The sequence below is a fragment of the Clytia hemisphaerica genome, unplaced genomic scaffold (genome assembly GCF_902728285.1).
Source record: "Clytia hemisphaerica strain Z4C2 unplaced genomic scaffold, Clytia hemisphaerica genome assembly, whole genome shotgun sequence".
Classification (NCBI taxonomy): Eukaryota; Metazoa; Cnidaria; class Hydrozoa; order Leptothecata; family Clytiidae; genus Clytia; species Clytia hemisphaerica.
In genome coordinates this window covers 659474-678215 of record NW_027103282.1, presented here as the reverse complement: position 1 = coordinate 678215, position 18742 = coordinate 659474, and the positions used below count along the sequence as shown (strand labels likewise).

At 33.8% G+C, this 18742-nt stretch overlaps 4 protein-coding genes across 5 annotated transcripts in view; 1 reads left to right on the top strand and 3 right to left on the bottom strand.

The window, feature by feature from the left end:
* The window catches only part of LOC136803883 (probable replication factor C subunit 1), a 39576-nt gene extending 34635 nt beyond the window's left edge, over nucleotides 1–4941 (bottom strand). The window contains exons 1-3 of the mRNA XM_067060610.1: nucleotides 4865–4941; nucleotides 1251–1665; nucleotides 632–808 (exon numbers count right to left, since the gene is read on the bottom strand). Coding sequence (XP_066916711.1) covers nucleotides 632–808; nucleotides 1251–1644 — 571 coding nt within the window. The 5' untranslated portion in view covers nucleotides 1645–1665; nucleotides 4865–4941. The remainder of the gene's footprint in view (nucleotides 1–631; nucleotides 809–1250; nucleotides 1666–4864) is intronic.
* Nucleotides 4942–11278: 6337 nt separating this feature from the next.
* Nucleotides 11279–13167, bottom strand: LOC136804552 (small ribosomal subunit protein mS33-like). Its single transcript, XM_067061157.1, has 4 exons — nucleotides 13081–13167; nucleotides 12324–12459; nucleotides 11977–12037; nucleotides 11279–11680 (listed from the first exon to the last, which is right to left on the bottom strand). The coding sequence occupies exons 1-4, from the start codon at nucleotides 13155–13157 to the stop codon at nucleotides 11652–11654; spliced, it is 303 nt and encodes a 100-aa protein (XP_066917258.1). The 5' UTR covers nucleotides 13158–13167; the 3' UTR covers nucleotides 11279–11651.
* A 2843-nt stretch (nucleotides 13168–16010) lies between these two features.
* On the bottom strand, nucleotides 16011–16442 carry LOC136803872 (probable signal recognition particle 19 kDa protein). Its single transcript, XM_067060598.1, has one exon. The coding sequence runs from the start codon at nucleotides 16440–16442 to the stop codon at nucleotides 16011–16013; it is 432 nt and encodes a 143-aa protein (XP_066916699.1).
* Nucleotides 16443–17252: 810 nt separating this feature from the next.
* Nucleotides 17253–18742, top strand: part of LOC136804526 (E3 ubiquitin-protein ligase UBR5-like) — a 62096-nt gene continuing 60606 nt past the window's right edge. For both annotated transcript variants that reach the window (XM_067061156.1, XM_067061155.1), the window contains exon 1: nucleotides 17253–17409. The gene's annotated coding sequence lies outside the window, so the exon portion shown is untranslated. The remainder of the gene's footprint in view (nucleotides 17410–18742) is intronic.

The following is an 18742-nucleotide window of genomic DNA, read 5'->3' as shown; positions in this document are numbered from 1 at the left end:
CTAATAAAAAAGACTGGATAGATTATAATCAAAGGTGCCTTCGGCGCCCTTGCCTTTTTTCTCTTTAGAGCCCCGCAAAGACGTCACCACTGGAGGGGCCTATTGGCCCTCTGAACCTCTTCCACCACGCTACTGTTGGGGGTTAAGGTGGTAAACTGTGTCAAAACTGATAATATTACAAAACAGGGGTGTAGTTTTAAGGAAGTTCAGCGCTGCACAATATTTTCGGAAGTTTCTTTATGAAGAAGGACAGTTTCAGAAGGATTTTAAATTTACCGAAATACCGAAGTTTTATGGGTAAATACCGAAATACCGAAGCATTTTAAGGCAATTTACCGTCAAAATCCCTCTTTCATACTCGAATCAATCCCATGGCAAAATATGAGAATAACAGCTCAGCTACCATCTTGCGCTACACACATTTTTCATAAACTCATTTAGTATAGTAAGATTCGCAAGATGACAGAGTATTGCTTTTTAAATTCAAGCTGTTTGACAACAATATTTCACTCATCAATCTTTATCTTTTAACCACTGTTCTATTTGAATTATATCGAGTTTTACAGCCTTTCTTTGTCTACGCTGCAAATGTTGATATTGAGACAGACTTTATAAGAGAATAGAGGAGTACCTTCTTGGTTTGCTTTTGTTTCAAAACACTTCTGATCTTGGTAAAGTTTTGCGTTTTCTTCTTTACTGACGGAAGTAGGTTCCACGACGCACGCTTCTTTCTTTTCATCCGTACATAAAACATCTGATTTTGCTGTTTCGCCAAAGTCTTCCGCCACTCCTCTCAAGGAAGTTACTTCTTAAAAAAATATTTTGACAATATACATCCCTCGGCCAAATTTCTTTATTAATAAATCATAAATTTTTTTTTGTTAAATTTTATTTATAAGGGGATGACGTTGTCTTTTATCCGGGGAGGGTACTGACTTTGACGGCCGACGGGGACGTGCCGCTTGACAAGTGGACCCTGTCAGATATGAATGTTTGATAAAATTGGGACCCTTTCAGAACAAAAAATTTACCTGTAAATTAGTAAATTTGGGACTCTTCTTTGTCAGATATCTTCAGAGCCTAAATAAGGGACCCTGACCAGCGTCACGTCCCCGTACCCAATTGTGTCTAAGTGCCCCCTTCTTTTATCAACTGTGAACAATTTTATAGACAATGAATGAAATGTTTCAAACAATGAAAAACTAATCACTAATCACGGTATGAAAGATAATTAGGCAAGTGTAGAGTACCTGTTTCTTTTTCTAGTTCAATATTTTTTCTCGAGGGTTCCTCTTCACGTTTTTTTCCAGAAATTGAAAGTGTTTGGTTTTCGGCGGGCATTTTTGTATCATCATTTATGAATGCTTTTCTCGGAGTTGGAACTTGGGCTGTGTCTTTAACGCCGTTTTGCAATCCGTTTTGTTGCTTTTTTTGATTTTGGACAAAAACTTTTTTGTCGCTCGTCGCTTCGTCACTTTCAGTTGGTGATTTTGTATGTTTTGATTCAGATTCAGCTGTCGCATCAGCGTATGTCTTTTTCTGAGATGAATAATTAACTGTATCATTCACATTACTTGTTGTTTTTCCCTTCTTATCATAATCGTTTACAGGTTTGTACTTAGTTTTATTCTTGTTTCTTCCCATGTTGCTTTCTTGTCCACGAATCTGATGTAATAGAAAGAAAAATTCAAGTTTTAAAAGTTGCGAAACAATGAAATGAAATTATTATTAAAAAATAATGCACACTTGGCACAGTTCTTTCAAGAATCACCATGTCAGATAGGGAATTTTTAAACGAAGTTGTTAGTTTTCTTTTTCATTTTTCATCTTCATATTTCAAAGTTTGTTTGATTTTTTTCTATTTGAGAATAACCTACACCTTTTAGTATCTCTGCAAAGCCGCTATTTAATAAGCTTTTCCAGAAATGGTCTGTACCCCTTATGTTGCAGAGGTATGTCACGTCCGTGGTAGTTTGGGTAATAAAAAATCCAGGAGGTTCGGTTTTTCGAGTGTAAAAAGCTAGGGTGGGTCAGTAAAATGAGATCGAGAATCCAGGTTGGTCATAGTAAAACTAAGTCGAATATCCAAGGGGGTCCTATTAAATAGAAACAAAAATCCACGGGGGCACCTTTCCCAATATATTTTACGCCTTTTGATTTTTACCCTATGGTCTGGGAGCAGAATTCAATATCTCGAGTAATAGACGACTTTGCTCAACCTAAAAGGTGAATGGGATTGTTATTCATCGTTCGAACGGAAATTTTATGCTGAGTATGGAAACCCAGGTCTTAAAAAGTCTATCCTGGACAAAATTGCAAACGAGGCTGGAGTTTGCAATTCCGTCGTGGTGTTTTTTTCGATTTTACCTGTTTTAGAAAATGCTTACGGCCAGCAAAGTAAATGATGTTAGAATTTCATTTTTCATGCAAAATGCTGTCATAAATTGGGTTAATAGAAAAAAAAAATCAAAAATCTAGAAAACATTTTTTTTTGCACTCCATCTGGGAGGATTTGGCGAAAAATTGTTTTTCTTAAAATTCGTCACAAACTAGTCTATAAACCACTGAAATTATGTCAAATTAGGCAAGACCAATTTAATTTGTTGTTCCTACGGACAGATCTTTAGAAAAATATGGGTCTGTCGGTCGGCAAAATAAGAATAAATTTTGCATTTATCAAGGTTGGTAAGGTACAGAGAAAATTTTCCAAAAAGTATCTGGATCAAAAATTCACTTTGTTTTTTATCTTCGATGAAGATCATAATAAAATTTTAGTGTATGGAATGCTTTTTATAATTTTTCAATTTCTTGAATTAATTTTCAGCTTTATTCAAGTTTAATTCTTACAAATAACTAGTGTGTAAAATATTTTGTAGTGGAAATTCGATATTATTATTTTTTTGATTTTAGCAAAAATAGGGTCGGTCGGGCCCGTAGAACAACAAATTAAATTGGTCTTGCCTTAAGTCGAAAATACTTTTCTGCTAAAAATACTAATAAAAAAATAAGAAAGTATACTTTTTTTACTTTTTTGATAATATTCCACTCGGGATTATCTTTATAATTTTAACAAGATGACTTGTTGCGTTTATTAAGCGTAAAATCTTTTCGCTAACCAGGGGGGGTCATGTAGTTACCATCCGACACTATCTAAATTTTCAAAATTTGAAAAACAGTTACTACCCAAAGGTAGCAACTGTAGTTGAGGGTGGTACACACCAAATTCAAGTCTGAAGAAAAACAGTTACTACCCATAGGCAGTAACTGTAGTTGCGGGTGGTACCCTTTCTCAAATTTGATGAAATTGATTATACTACACAAAGTACTTTTTTCACTCTAAATTGCCTGATTTGTTCTTCATCTTTGATTTTTTCTACAGTGATTAGATTGACATGCGCGATAAAATTTCTATTATTTGTCTTCAGAGGTTAATATATTCTTTGAAAACTTAACCTCTGATACTCAGGGTACAATAAGGGTGAATAAGAATAAGAGGGTAGGCAAATTATTGAGGCGATCCATTTCCATTACCAAGGCCATTAAAAAAAACTTAGCTGGTATCCTGGTATTTCGTATTTTACCACGAAAAAACGATCAAGCTACCCCGATCTCCAAAACCGACGAAAATAAACTACGCGTCTGGCCGAATAGATATACTCGTGCCGTTCGTAAACGCACAGTCCGCCAAGAGACAACTACACGTTTTTTTCTTATAAGGAACACGTTTATAAGGAACTCGAAGCTGAAAATGGTCCAAAAAATAAGGAATTGTTAAGAAACTGTGCAGGCTGAGAATAAGAAAAAAAGTTTTAAGGAATCCAATTTTTGCGAATCCAAACTTAGCAGCTATGTAAATAAGGAACTCGATAAGGAACTTTGAGGCTGAAATTATCTGTAAAAATAAGGAACTCCAGGCTCAGAGCAAAGTTAAGGTTCCTTATAAAAAAAACGTGTATGGCTAAGACGGGTACACTTCCCCACTGTTTGTATTCGACCAAAATTAGTGAAATTGCAGATACCACTGAACCTTATTCAGCTCCTACTCGAGTAGTGAAAACAAATCAAGATGGTATTAGTGACAAAGATAAAATGAACCTGTGTAAGAAGCCACAAATTTTGACAAAGAGAAAGATGAGAAGGAACAAGAAGATACTTGAGAGTGGAGGCAGTGAAGCTGAGGACGGTCACAAAGATAATTCGGAAATTTGAGGCTTAGACCAAGCATCTTTCTTTATGATTGGTCGATCATCAAGATTCGTTCGTGAAATCAAAATCAACTCAAAAATTATATCTTAATCAACTCAGTTTTTCACTTTGATTTTGATCGATGATTTTTATTAATTTTGTAAAGCGTGTTTATTTTGAAACTAGAATTAGGGTGTAACAGTTGTACTGTATGTGGCGAAAATATTCTTTTTCCCATAGTTTCTTCCTTGATTTTATGGGCGGGAATAGCAAAGTTTTTCTTTAAGTGAAAATTATCTACAGAAAGGAATTCGGTATCGGAATCAGCGAAATATTTTTGCATAATATCGGAAATCAGGTCAAAAATGCTCGGGATTTTGGAAATCAGAAACCCCGTACGCCCCCCCCCCCTTAGATGCCTCGTAAAAGCTCTCGGAATTTAGGCCCCCCGTTTATTAAAGCTCTAGGATTTTCAAAAATCTACTGATTTGCTTAGAAACAAATTCAGTGGCAATAGTTTTGAAGTGTAATTTTTAAACATTGAATATCGAATTGGGATGAAATAAAATTTAATTTCCAAGTGGGGCTGAAATTCTAAGGTATTTTCCCACCCGGGACGAAATTTTTATTGTCTTCTTTGATTTTCTGTTTTAATAGAGAAGAATAGAAATAGACAAACCTCTACCAAGAAACAGCGTTGCCTTGAAGTTCGATAATTCGATACCGTCTTACATACCCAAAAGTAACGACGAAAATCATGAAATCATGAACAAAAATAATATTAAGTGATCTAAAAAAGTTTTCTCTCTTTCTCCACTTAAAACTTGTACATTATGACCTAAACATCAGTCATAAGTCATAAGTCATGGGACTTTTATCAAACAAAAAGAATGCAATGAAATAGGATGAAGACTTTCTATAGCCACATAAATAGAACATCAATCATCTCAAATTTAAGTTGGTAATGCCAACCAAAAGTTTTAAATACAAACTAAGCTAATTATGTATATTTAAAAAGGCTATTCTAGAACAGATGAGTAATTAACTAAAGCTTGAAGTAGGGAATAAGCTCTAAGGCTCTTTTAATTAAGCGGGGAGCGGAAATCTTAGCCTTTTTTCTTTAACAATAAGAAATTTTAAAAGACTATAAGATTAAAACTTTCTACATTTCACCATTCCTCTGATTTCACAACGGTCTCTTTTAGCATTTTATTTTATTTTATTATCTCATATTGAATTTTTATGTTCCCTACGGGAACAAACAAAAACAGAGATTTTTTCGAAGTAGTTTTACACTTGACCATAGTTGCCAAGTTTCAAAATTCTAAATGCGGGACAAGGTGTGCGACCGAAACGAGTGCAAAATTGAGCTAGACATTTCCAATGGGGTTTTGGGGGTAGAGAGCCCGGAGCCCCCTTAGAAAAAATTTTCAACGTTGAATTGATGGGAAAATTACAAAACATGTCTAATTTTCCCCTTTTTATCATTAATCAATCTGCCTCCTCGTTATTGACTTTGAGCGTAATTGTACTGAATATTTGAAAATGCAGGACAAACAGAGGATGCGGTTGTTCAGCGGGACAAAAGGTCAATTTGCGTACATGTCACTTGGTAACTATGCTTGACAATCGCTCAGCGTGAAACATACATAGTAGTGTACATTTTTTACTTTTAAAAATAAAATTATGAAATTAAATGAATGCTATAATAAACTGCTGAATGCGAAAAAGTCACGTCAGCATAAAAACAACTTAGGGTCGTGAGAAAAATACCTTGCAACCAACTGTGCCCTTCTGGAGTGCTCCTAACTTTAAGAGGTTATAAGTACTGGTTTAGTTTCTCTAGAAGGCTCGGTAAAAATGGAGTGGAATCTTCAATCCTTTGCCCATCCCCTGATATCATTATTAAGAAAAGGTGCATTTTGTATTTATTTTAAAACCTGTTTAGGAAGGTAGGTCCGAGTTGTTCTGAGTTGTACCTAAACAGATATTTTGATATTTTTAGATTGGCTGTGTTGTTTATTTCGCTTTTCATTAACTAAACTCATCATGAAGCTTTGTTGGTTCATTAATGAGTTATGTAGACGATGCTATCGTCCGTTTAAAGGTCAGTAAACGCGGGAAAGAGTTAAGGCGTCAGGGCGGTTTACGGGAAAAAAAGTGGCGGTAGAGTTTTGGAACAAAACGTACACTGTAAACATCTCCGCCACTGCTTACCCCACCCGAATTTATCACGCCTCCTAAACTATTCCCTTTTTTTAGTAATCTTGTGTAGACGATAGGATCGTCTATGAGTTATGCCGAAAAATGTAATGCCGAGTTATAACTCTTTTAACTCTTAAATTCGAAATAACTTATCTTAAGTGGTTTCATAGTATGAATGCATTGCAAAATGGTCATTCGTTCTCTTAAAAAGAGTACTAATAATAGTAATAATAACATATATTTTAAGTGGTATGCTCCGAAAAATTCAAAAGCTTTTAGACAGCTAAGGAATTGTTTCCACGAAGGACCACTAAAACTAAGTACTGATACTGATTAACACGATATAATTGAAATTATGAGTTAATTCGAGATGTTCCGGGTTGTTCTGAACAAAGGATTGTATTTGAGATGACTTTAATGACATTAAAGACTGATTTTTTTTTGGCTTCCTAGCACTTTAAAATTGGCTAAAATGTTAATTTTCAGTGACAATTTTAATAACAAAACCCAAAAACGTAATGACGAGTTATAACTCTTTTAACTCGGAATTTCGAAATTAATTATTCTAAATCGTGACACATCACGTATACTTTGCAAAAAGTTAATTCATTTTGTAAAAAAGACCATTGAAACTAATTTAACTCCGTTACAAAAAATCTTTAGGATTTTTATCTACTATTTCAAAGGAAAATTTGGTTGATTTTTTGTCAAAATTACAAAAGTGTGCAGCCACTTGATTACAAAAGTGCGCAACTCGAAAATTACAAAAGTCCGCAGAAAAATAACAAAAGTTCGCAGAAAAATAACAAAAATGCGCAGAAATTACAAAAGTGCGCAAAGAAATTACAAAACTGCGCAAAAATTACAAAAGTGCGCATTTAACAGGTGTCTTGAATATTCAAAAATCGTTGAAAAGTTAATTTGATATTTTGATTATCTTGATTTTGTCTATGCACTTAATCTCATTTTACAATTTTCCTTGCACTTTTAATAACCTAATTTTATTTATTTTTAGAACACTAAATAATTACTGATGATGATATTAATATATCGAAACATGTTTAAAAATAAAAATTACAGTATGTGGCCCCCAAAACGGCGATCAAATTTGAATTTTCTCTCAAATCTACTCAGGCATTTTAAGGCATGTCCAAATTTTCTGTAATTTTTAAACACCAATACATCGCCAAGAGGTGTTATTCATACTTTTTGAAGCGTTATTGGGTTGTAGAATATGAAAAGTTGGTTAAAATGTTTTTTGCCTAAATAAGATATAGAATAACTAGCAAAAAATGTAAAATGCTGACGTCAGCAAACTTATTTTTTGAATAACTTGATGGCTTCCTTTATGCTGAAATTTTAACCAAAGTAGGACATTATGAATAGGCAGATTTTAAATAAAAAAATATTTTGAAATTTTGCTGACGTCAGCATATTTGCAAAAATGCGTTTTTTACTTATTTCTGCGAGTCATCAAATTTCTAAAAAAAAATTATCAAAATGTGTTTTCAATATTCCTTTGCATCGCAAAATTTAGCAGCTAAAATTAAGGCCAACAAAAGTTTTAAAAAATAAGTTTTGCTGACGTCAGCATTTTTACTTTTTGCATTATTCCATATCTTATTTAGGCAACCAAAACATTATCGAACAGCACTTTTCATATTTACACCTATACGCTTCCAAAAAGGTTGAATGAACAACCTCTTGGAGTGCTATGTGTTTAAAAATTACGGAAATTTGGACGACCTTAAAATGCCTGAGTAGAGGAAAGAGGTTTGTTTTACAAAAATTTTTGCTGCATGAAAAACTTTAACATCTCTACTTTATTTCTGGAAGTTCTTTCAAAATTTTCAATTTCAAAAATATTTTCAATCGCTTAAAGATAGGTAGCTTTTTAATGGCCCCCAAAACGGAGGTTGAAATTTTAGCGAATTCGCAAGATATCTTTAAGATATGAATACAACTTTTGAGCTAGTTTTGAAGTTGATTTAGAGGGTTTGGGCATAAATTATTTGATAAATTTTTACAGTATCCCCTGGTTGTCAAAATCAGGTTTGGGGCCCCCAAACGGAGGGTACTTAAATCAAATTATTAAGCCCAGGGTAATAGGGGGAAAAACGATGAACATATTTGTGTTTCCCCTTAAAATTACGACCCGAGGATGTAAAATATGATTTTTATGAATATTCAAGATTTTCGATTGCAAGTCCCAAATGAAATTAGAAATTTCAAACGACAATTTTTTAACAACGTCTTAATCAAGTTGTTGAAAACAAATTCTTTGAAAATAGTTCCATTCATGTATGGAATAAGCTGTGAAAAATTTTAGAAAAAGCTTACTGAAATGAAAATATTAAGCTTTTTTAAAGATATTTTTTCTTATTTTGCAAAAAAATGAAAATTTGCCGTTTTTTGCTGATCAGCGGAAAATTTTATTATATTGCAAATTCTTTTGTTATAAACTATTAAATCAAGGGAAGAATAGAATTCCAAGATTTTTTGCTTTTTTCATATTTAGAATTTTCGGTTTTGTCAATGCGATTCTAGGGCTCCAAAATACTGGTTGACCTTCAAGATGCTATATCCTTTACCCAGCCTCTAAAGTCACAGATGTATTTGCATTTTCTGAACGGTATTAGGTGTAGAAAGTTTCCTATACCCCGTTTTCATAACTTATTTTCAATATCCAAGGAGCTAGAGTGAGTTATATGCAATTTTTATCTAATTTTGGTGTTAAAATATTTCCTTTAGACGCAAATATGTTATTTTGAATCTGTCTCAAACCAGCAAAAACATGCTCATTTTTAAGTATAACCATCATTCTTTCAAAATAAACAAAAATCGTTTAATTCTGATAAATCTACAAGTCAGAATCTTCATTTTAATGAAAACCTCCGTTTTGGGGGCCGTCTCCGTTTTGGGGGCCATATACTGTAACATTGCTTCTGTCAAGTTCATTCCACTATGTCTTGCTATTGACTTATTATATTGCGAGTATATATGATTTCTCTACCTAACTCGAGATATTGAGCTTCAAAAAGTGCATAAAGGGACAAAATAGCTGTTTTTGTCAATAATCTCGAGTTAGGTACAGAAATCATCTATACTCGCAGTATATCTCTAATCTTAATTTTTGGAGAGCTTTCCAAAAATATACAACAGGTCTCTCTTTTCTCAAACTAAAATTTTCATTAAATTTTCACCCTATGATTTTTGCCTCAGACCGTCATATTTGTCCGAAAAACACACCAAAGTGTCCGAAAAAATTGGCACCTATGTTATTTTGATTCCCCTTACCTTTCCAAAAACGTATAACAAGTGCTTTGACTAAAAAAGTCGAACGACCTGAAAAAGTCGAACAAATTTCCCCCCTAATAATAGTTCTCTCAAAATGAAAATGAAAATGAAAACTATCATACCTAACTTGAATAAATGCGCTAAACCGGCACAGCCGTTGTTTCTTCTTAAATCGAGATATTCATTTGAAAGATGTACATAAAATCTAAGGTATGTTATGAAAAAAAAAGGATAAAAAAGTTTCTCCTCTCTCCCTCTCTCCCTCTCTACATATAAAGATACAGCAAAACACAAACAAGACTTTTTAGAGCAGTAAACAAAAACAAATTAATTAAATCGAAAAGAATTTTTTTTGCATGTAAACAAAGTGAATTTTAATCATCTGATTAGTCATCAATGGTAAAATAAAGAGTCTTTAAATACCAATTTTAAATGCTATATGTTTAAAGGGTATTTAAAAAACGGATAAAAGGTATTTTTAAAACGGATGCTTGTCAATAAAAGACCAGCATCAGTAATTTTGTTGGAATAGATCTGATCAGATCTCTTTTGTTTTCAATTTTTAATTCAACTACAAAAAAACCTAATCATATGACATTATTGCCATTATTGGTGACTCATTTGATATCAGCACTAATGCCTTTTAAGTTTATATTCTTTAAAACTATGGCAGAAAAAAATTAATAAAATAATTATAAAATTTCTTAAGCAAGATTTTTACAATTCAAGCCTAAAGGATCTTTCACACCGTTTGCTTACAAAAAATTTCTTAAACAAAAGAAAGAACGAATCTCGCTCCAGTAAGGAAAACAATCAATGATTCGAACTTAAAAACATCTAGCTAAAAACATAAAAACATCTTCCTAAACAGGCTTTTACTCCCTCCCTCCCACAATGAACATATATAAACGACTAGATGTCCATTTTCTTTGTATTTTTGTAAAGCCATGCTAGCTTCGTTGCCGCCCTCGTTAAAATCATAAAATGAACAATGGATTTTGATTATATATATACCTATCGCAGAGATCTCCGTACAGGAATTTTTTCACACAGAGTGTACTACCAAGTGATAAACGTGAGATACACTCTGGTATAGAGTAGGGGGGGGGGTGTTGGAACAAGAATGTCCTGGATGGAAAATTTTCGAAAAATTAATTGCGGGGGGACGCCAAGAGTACGCTGGGGAAGCTTTGGTATAACTGGGTTGTATAGCTTTAAAATATTAGCTCAAGTAAATCTTTGATACTTTTAATGAAGACATGTGACCTTTTCAATTCTTCAATAAATTTTCTTGAATGTTGAAAACCATAAAGTTGAAATAATATTTTCTCTATCTACAGCTTCACGTATAAAAAATATTAAAAGTATATCATTCATTATTATCAACCAACAGAATAAAATCTTCTAGTCTAATTGAGTTTAGCTCGCGCAATTGTACATTTTATACAAAATGATAAATCAGATGCTTACATACTACATAATATAGCAGCATCATGAGCATCGTGGCCAATAAATTCAAAAGAGGGAAGGCAAAGTTGACTTGAATAAATTTTAGAACTTATTGCATAAATTTAAATTCGCATTTTTTTTTCAAACAAAGGACTTTCAGAGAATATGAAAGAACCGGTAGTGATTTTAGTGCTTTCCTATTACGGAGATACAAATTTAACAGTTGGAAAATTCCGAAATTTGTTTCTACTTCCGTGCGCCCGCGTTAAAAATATATCTAATGTTCATCTCTCTCAAAGATCACACGCAAATCATTATTTGGATATGTTCCAGTAATAAGTATTGAGTTTGGGGTTTTCGTCTATTAAAAGCAATAGTTCTGAAAAGGAACACTGTAAGATGTTGTTCGGATGCCAAAACTTTCAACATATCTGAGTGAATCAGTGGATAAAGATATCTTCAAGTGGAGTAAAAATCACACACAAACCATTCGCAAATACATACATATGTCAACTTTACTTCTTTTTGGATCTTTTGCCTTGACCTAATAATAATAATCAAAATAAACAAAAGTTATCATAATTATATAATGTAATGAGTTTCGAGGGTTTTTCCGAAAATTCACGAATTTAATGTTCGCGAAAATTTTAAAAATTCACGAAACTCGCAAATTATAATTATTGCAAATTTTTTTACTAAAACCCTTAGGAAAATGAAAGAAGTAGTGCCTAAAAGAGGCTGATTTGCAAAAATTTTCTGTGCTAGTGAAAATTAATCCACTTAAAAGAATAAACTTAGGAGAAGCTCTTCTAAAAAAGTGTCTGGTATAATGATTGTTACCTTTGGGTGGAGGTCCTTTTCCACGAAGCTTTCTCTTGTGTGCCATTTCTTCAACAAAATCCTAAATAATCAAAATATTGATATAATTTGAGTCGAAATACTTATTTTGAAAAGGAGACATAAAAGTCGCAACAAATTCAAAATGCTCTGCGTAGCAGTAGTGAAGAGTTACTTTTCAAACATCAAAAAACTATTTTGTGATTTTTGTAAATTATTAAGAAACAAAATTTTTCAGATACCCAGCTGGCACAGAACGTTGTTTCAACGTTTATCTAACGTTCACAGCGTCCATATAACGTTAGATGAACGTTGAAATAACGTTATGGGCAAGCTAGGTAAGTACTAACCATATGTTCATCATGATAGATTCCAAGGAAACGTAATTTTCGAAGTAGAGAATTATATTGCTTCAGTGGTGGGTAGTAGTTGGCATGAACTGGACCAAGTGGAGCTGCTTTGAAATGATCAATTACCTTTTGTGATCTGATGCAAAGAACATAATAAAATGTCAATGTCAATAAATTCGCTTTAATAAATCTTTAAAGCGGTCCCACCAGATACAATCTAGTATTTCTTAACTTACTTTTTAAATTTCTATTTACCCTTTGTTAAAACAACTGTCTGATTTTTTAATGACTTTATAACTTTTTAACACATAGATTTTTCAAACACAGATGATCCTTTTCTTATACATTCGAATAAGGACAGAAGCACGAGACTTTATGGACTTTCGTTGAAAAGAAACTATTTATGAAACCTTTGGACAATCATATCAAGCTATACAACTTCATGGGTCAGGTTCTGGTGCAATATAATAACATTTTACAAGTTCACAGGTCAGTCATAGAAAGATGAGATTCTGCACTGATTTAAGGCTGGATTTAAAATAATGTTGGTTTGTCGTCATCTGACCGATCTTAACTCGATAAAAAAAAATTTTTCTTCGCAATAAAAACCTCAATCGTGTTAATCTCGTTCTAGCTCTTTCGTTTTCATTTGGGAAATTGTAAACAGAACTTTCATAAATCGTCAAAATAATTTTTTTTCCTAAGCGACCGACAAAATTCCAGGTCCAGCCTAAAATTCTGATCATAAAATTGTTACCTTTCAGATACAGGCCTTGGTAGATCTCCAAAGATTTTTGCGCTGAGCATTGCCATTCTTCTTGCGTAAGAGCTCATTGTTATTATTTTCACTATAAGAAAATTTAATATATGAAAGAAAATGCATCATAATCTATTAAAAGTAACTTTTCAAATTCGAATTTATTTTTCAGACAAAATTTATTGGTTTATCTTTCAATATCTTCGCCATTTACATTTAATTTAGCGAAACAGCACAGAAGACTTATTTTCAGAGACTAAGATGCATGAAAATTAAAAAAATACACTTTTTAAAGGTATAGAAATCTGGTCTTATCATTTTTCAAAAAATAAATTTGAGATTTCATTATGAAAATAAACACAATTCAAACTTCTCAAGAGGGCTTTATTGGATGTATTTCATGTATTGGATGCTTTCATGGTACCTTATCACAAAGTATCATCAGACCCCTTTTTGAAAATCAACCCCACCCATATCATTACTCCTGCATCCAGGTCCCCTTTTCCTACCCCTTTCTTACTTTTGGGAAGGCCTTACCCAGTGGCGGCCTGGCAGGGGGTGCAGGGTGTGCAGTGCACCACCCAGAAAGATTTGAGAGGGGCGCCAAAAGACCTTTTCAAGGGGGCGCCAAAATTTTGTTGATGTTTAATTGGGCGACTTGGCGCCCTTTGACAACTTTTTTTACCACAAAAACGCCCATAACTTTTGATCTAGAAAAGTTGAGACTTTGATATAAAACATTTTTTTGCTCAGTTTGAAGAGCTCTATCACGTGGTATAGGTCCTTTTTGATTTTGAAGACCCCCCCCAAAATCATGAATTTTCAGGGCTTACAATTTTGCCTAAAAATGCAAAAAATCGCAAATTATGTAAAAACTGTGGGTTTTCAAGCTTGGTAACATTCAAATTCCGAATCAGCACCCTCATCAAAAGTTTAAACTTGATGATGCTCGCTGTGGTTTTTGTGGTCTTATGCTGACTAACTTTCTCCTTTTTAGAAGATCTTTTAAGCTGTTTGACGTTTCTTACATCAAAATTTTTTGCCTGCGGCGCCAAAATTAAAAAGAACCCTTATTCCTACCAACTTTCGAATTTTCGGGGCCTTTTTTAGCAATATTTCTTTTTAATGGAGAGTAAAGTAAGACCAGCGGCGCAAAAGTTTTAACATTATCAGGTAATTTTTCTGATCAACTTTTAGAAAAAAAAAAATAGACAAAATCGACTTGCTAGGTATAAAATTTCCATTTCAAGTATCAACAGCTCATGTTTTTTATTTGAAGAGCTTTATTTTTGGTGCTAAATCTGCATAAGATAAATTGAGGCATTTTTAGACATTTTAAAAGTTGAAAATAGAAAATATTTTCCTTGTTTAGAAAACTAACATTTAAAATTATAACAAGAAAATAGATATCAAGTTATCATTACCACCATCTTCGTATAAATAAAAGTTTTTTAACTCAAAGATTCTAAGCGTTACTTTCAACCAGTCACTGCTCTTACAGTTTAATATTTCCACTTAATGATGGAGGGCGCAAGTAAGGACAAAAGTACCAGGGGCGCCAATTTCATAGTTTTTGCACCACCAAGAAAATTAAGCCAGGCCGCTACTGGCCTTACCCTGCTCTTTAGAAGAAAGGGGGTTCACAGTATGACTGCCTCCCAAATCTTACTGAGGGTTTATTTAATAATAAAAACTTTATTTGTGGGCATGCATAATCCAAAGGTAAGAAAGATTCATTCATATCAGCTCGTTATTTTTTTGTAGAATTTGAACGCAGATGATACCTACAAGAGAACTAATTACATGATAAATTTTGTACTTGTCTATTACTCTAAGCTTATCATAAAAATAATTCCTAACTTCTAAACAAGTTGAGTTTCTATCTAACTGCACAATTTAGGGAAATTTTACACTATTGAAAAAGTTGCTAATTTTTTTCATATCAAAAGGAAAAGGTTGTTTAAATATTTTGTTTTCTCTTGTCTAAGGTTTTGTTATTTCTTTTACTTTATATGAGTTAATAATAATGACACACAAAAAAAACTGATTGTCATAAAATATTCAAAAGAGAAAAAAAACACAACAGTAAACACAAGGAAAAAATTGAGCTTAACAATCAATCCACAGCATATGTAATCATAAGCTTTTAAACTTTATAGCTGCTGCCAGGGGATGTTAAATGAAGACAGGAGAATGTTTCCAGTTTGAAAAAAATATTTTCCAAGCTTTTTATCCTCAACCCGGTCATCATTAAACAGTTAAAAATGTTTAAAGACATTTGAAGGGTGACATTCTCTAGACCTTTTGCGAATCAGGATTACATGTCAAATAATCAGAAACTCCAGTATTTTGAAACAATGACAAAGTAAAGCATATTGTATATATCTTGGTTTAATGCCACCATAGTCATTCACCAATTGGGATACCATGGTTTTTAAAATAACCCTGTTTACACTGTGAAAATAAACAGAACCTTCTGACCTGAGAAAGCTTTTTAAAGAATTACTCCATTTACTTTGCAGACCAGATAGTTGCTATGACTGAATTAGACAAGGTACCGTGAAGTTGGGTAACTTGAATCAGTGGAGGGAAACTTTCATAGCCATCAAATGACTGACCAATCAAAGCAGCAAAATTTCAAAACAAATGAACTACGCACAGCCAGGTCATTCATTTGCGGGCTATGCACGACTTCACGGTATGTCAGCATTACACAAAGTTATGGTAATTATCATAAGTGTGCACCAATTTTTTTCTTATCATTGTTTTTGATGCTTGTGTTTCTTTTAATTTATTCAACATATATATTATATACATGACATAATATATTGATTATAGCAAAAGGTTCATTTCATATTTGCAACATCAAAATTTCATATCTAAAAGTTGTCATAAACTATATTTCCTATAGCAAGTACAAAGTAAAATAATCAACGTTTCTTCTTTCCTTTCTTGTTGCTGCTCGAACCAGACGATTGATTTGAATCACCTGCTGTTGCCCCTTTAGTTTGCCTTCCTTTCAGTTTTGGAATCATATCTCCCAGCATATAGAGTATTTCTTTTCTTGTTGTAAATTCTTTATTAAATGGTGTACCATCACTATTTTTCAATTGAACTCGAACTCGCCCCTTGCAAAACGCATCTTTGAAACTGTCTCGAGGATATTGCTTTGTTTCCTCAACAACAAAATTGAATTTGTGGTAGGTTAAAACATCTTTGATTTCATTAACTTTAGGATTATCAACAGCTTTAGACTTAGATACCTTTCTACCTTCAACTTGTGTTCTTCTGCTGTTTAAGTAAGCTGGATAGATGCAAATCCAACGTTGTTGATGACTTGGATCATTGGTTAGATGCGCCATCTTGATTTTTGAGAATCGTGTTGTTTTTCCCCACTACCTGAATATATATCGTTTTTCTCACAATCTCTCAAGCGTTCATGTTAGGACAATTTCACCAATTTTATTACGCTTACTGTGGCATTAAAGATAAACTAGTCTGTAGGTAATGCTCCCCAACCTCATACTCGGAGAGAGTTATATCGGATCACCCAAAGTTACCTTCATTTTTTTATTTTTCATTTTTTGATTTTTTTATCCACGGATCGCTGATAGTCACCTTTCCGGGGGTTTTGTTGTTTGGAATTGATTAACTAACAGTTAGGTAGGGTCAGGGTTGCTAGTAACGGCTTGTCACTGTGCCGGGTGCATACTCGGCGCCTTGGGCCCCGCAGGGTTGCTAGTAACGGCTCGAATTTCAGTCAGGTTTAAAAAAGGGGTACTTTTACCCATATTATAATAACATTACCCCCGTCTTTTGCTAGTTTGGTATAATATGTTATGAATTGCGTGAATTTGCTGTGCGGCGATGGCTCAGTGGATAGGGCTCTGGCTTCCGAATCTGAAGGTCTTTCTTTGGTGGTGGTTCGAATCCCACTCGGTGCGAAAATTAGGCTGGTCGAAATTGATGGACAAATGATTGACAGGTATGAAAACTCAATCAGAAATGAGAAACTAAGTCTCAGAAACTCAGAAACTCAGACAGTCAGAAAAGAGAGAGACAGGATCAGAGATAAGAAAATAAAAAAAAAACATGAGGGTACTTTGGGTGATCCGATGTAACTCTTTCCCTCATACTCAGACCTTCAGATTGCATTCTAGCCTGGTAGGCTTACACATTTTAGCCTAGTAAAGCCGAAGAAGCTAAAAACCAGAAACCAACTTTGAAATTGAAGAAAGAAGAGATCCTCCTGCTTGACACTTTTTTGTCCAAAAAATTCAGTCTCTACTCCACAATTCAACTACTCTATCTTACATGTGGACCTCATCGGTATGTTTTTCCATCTTCCTGGCCTCTTGACCATCTGTTTTAAACTTTAGAAACTAAACAGTTAGGAAATATTGGGGGGGGGACCGGCCATTCCAGAAAATTTTCTTTAGCTACCTCCATCGGAGGACGTAAATTATAAAATTTTTTCTAGCCTCAGAAATAATTGTTTTTTCCAATTAGTGATTGGAAATTCAGATGAAAATCTATGTACTAAATCCAAAATACGTCAGAAACTCCACTCTTTTTTGCCGTTTTTTTTAATTCAATGCCTTGTTGGGGAAATTCATACATTTTCTTCTCTCACCTTGGAAATTTTGAATTTCAATAAAAACTTTTGCCTTTAGAAAATCCATGTTGTCCGCGTCCGGAAACGTCCAGAGCAAAAAGTGCCGTTTTTTCCGGTGTTCCGGAGCACGATTTTTGGCAATTGGTCTGCACCGGAACTCCGGAACGTTCTGATGCAAGATATCTGCGATGTAATTACAATAGCGCCGACTCATTTGACTTAGTGAAACCTCACGTTTTTTTTATTTTTTCGAATATAATGTGACAAATTCAATTTCTTTAATGGGTGAACCATCATCCTCAAAGACTGTTAAGTGCCGTTTTTTCCGGTGTTCCGGAGCACGATTTTTGGCGATTGGTTTGCACCGGAACTCCGCAACGTTCTGATGCAAGATATCTGCGATGTAATTACAATAGCGCCGACTCATTTGACTTAGTGAAACCTCACTTTTTTTTTTTTTTTTCAAATATAATGTGACAAATTCAATTTCTTTAATGGGTGAACCATCATCCTCAAAGACTGTTAAGTGCCGTTTTTTCCGGTGTTCCGGAGCACGATTTTTGGCAATTGTTGGTCTGCACCGGAACTCCGGAACGTTCTGATGCAAGATATCTGCGATGTAATTACAATAGCGCCGACTCATTTGACTTAGTGAAACCTCACGTTTTTTTTATTTTTTCGAATATAATGTGACAAATTCAATTTCTTTAATGGGTGAACCATCATCCTCAAAGACTGTTAAGTATGTTATTAACAACATCCATGATCTGCATATTTCTTTTAACCATGTTTAAACGTTTTTTTAGAACGTGTTAAAAATCACTTGCTCCGGAAGCGCCGGAAGAGCGAGAAAAGAAGAGAGAAAAATAAGTGTTTTTTTAGCTGCTCTCCAGAAGTGGAGAGCGTCCCAGTGTAGGTTGGCAGATGATATCATCCACACAAGGATGCATCCTCTCTTATTATTCCTCCCCCCTACCGTAACTTAGTCTAATTTCGACATCCCTCCTCTTATTCCAACACCCTTTTTATCAGCTGAAATTGATAGAA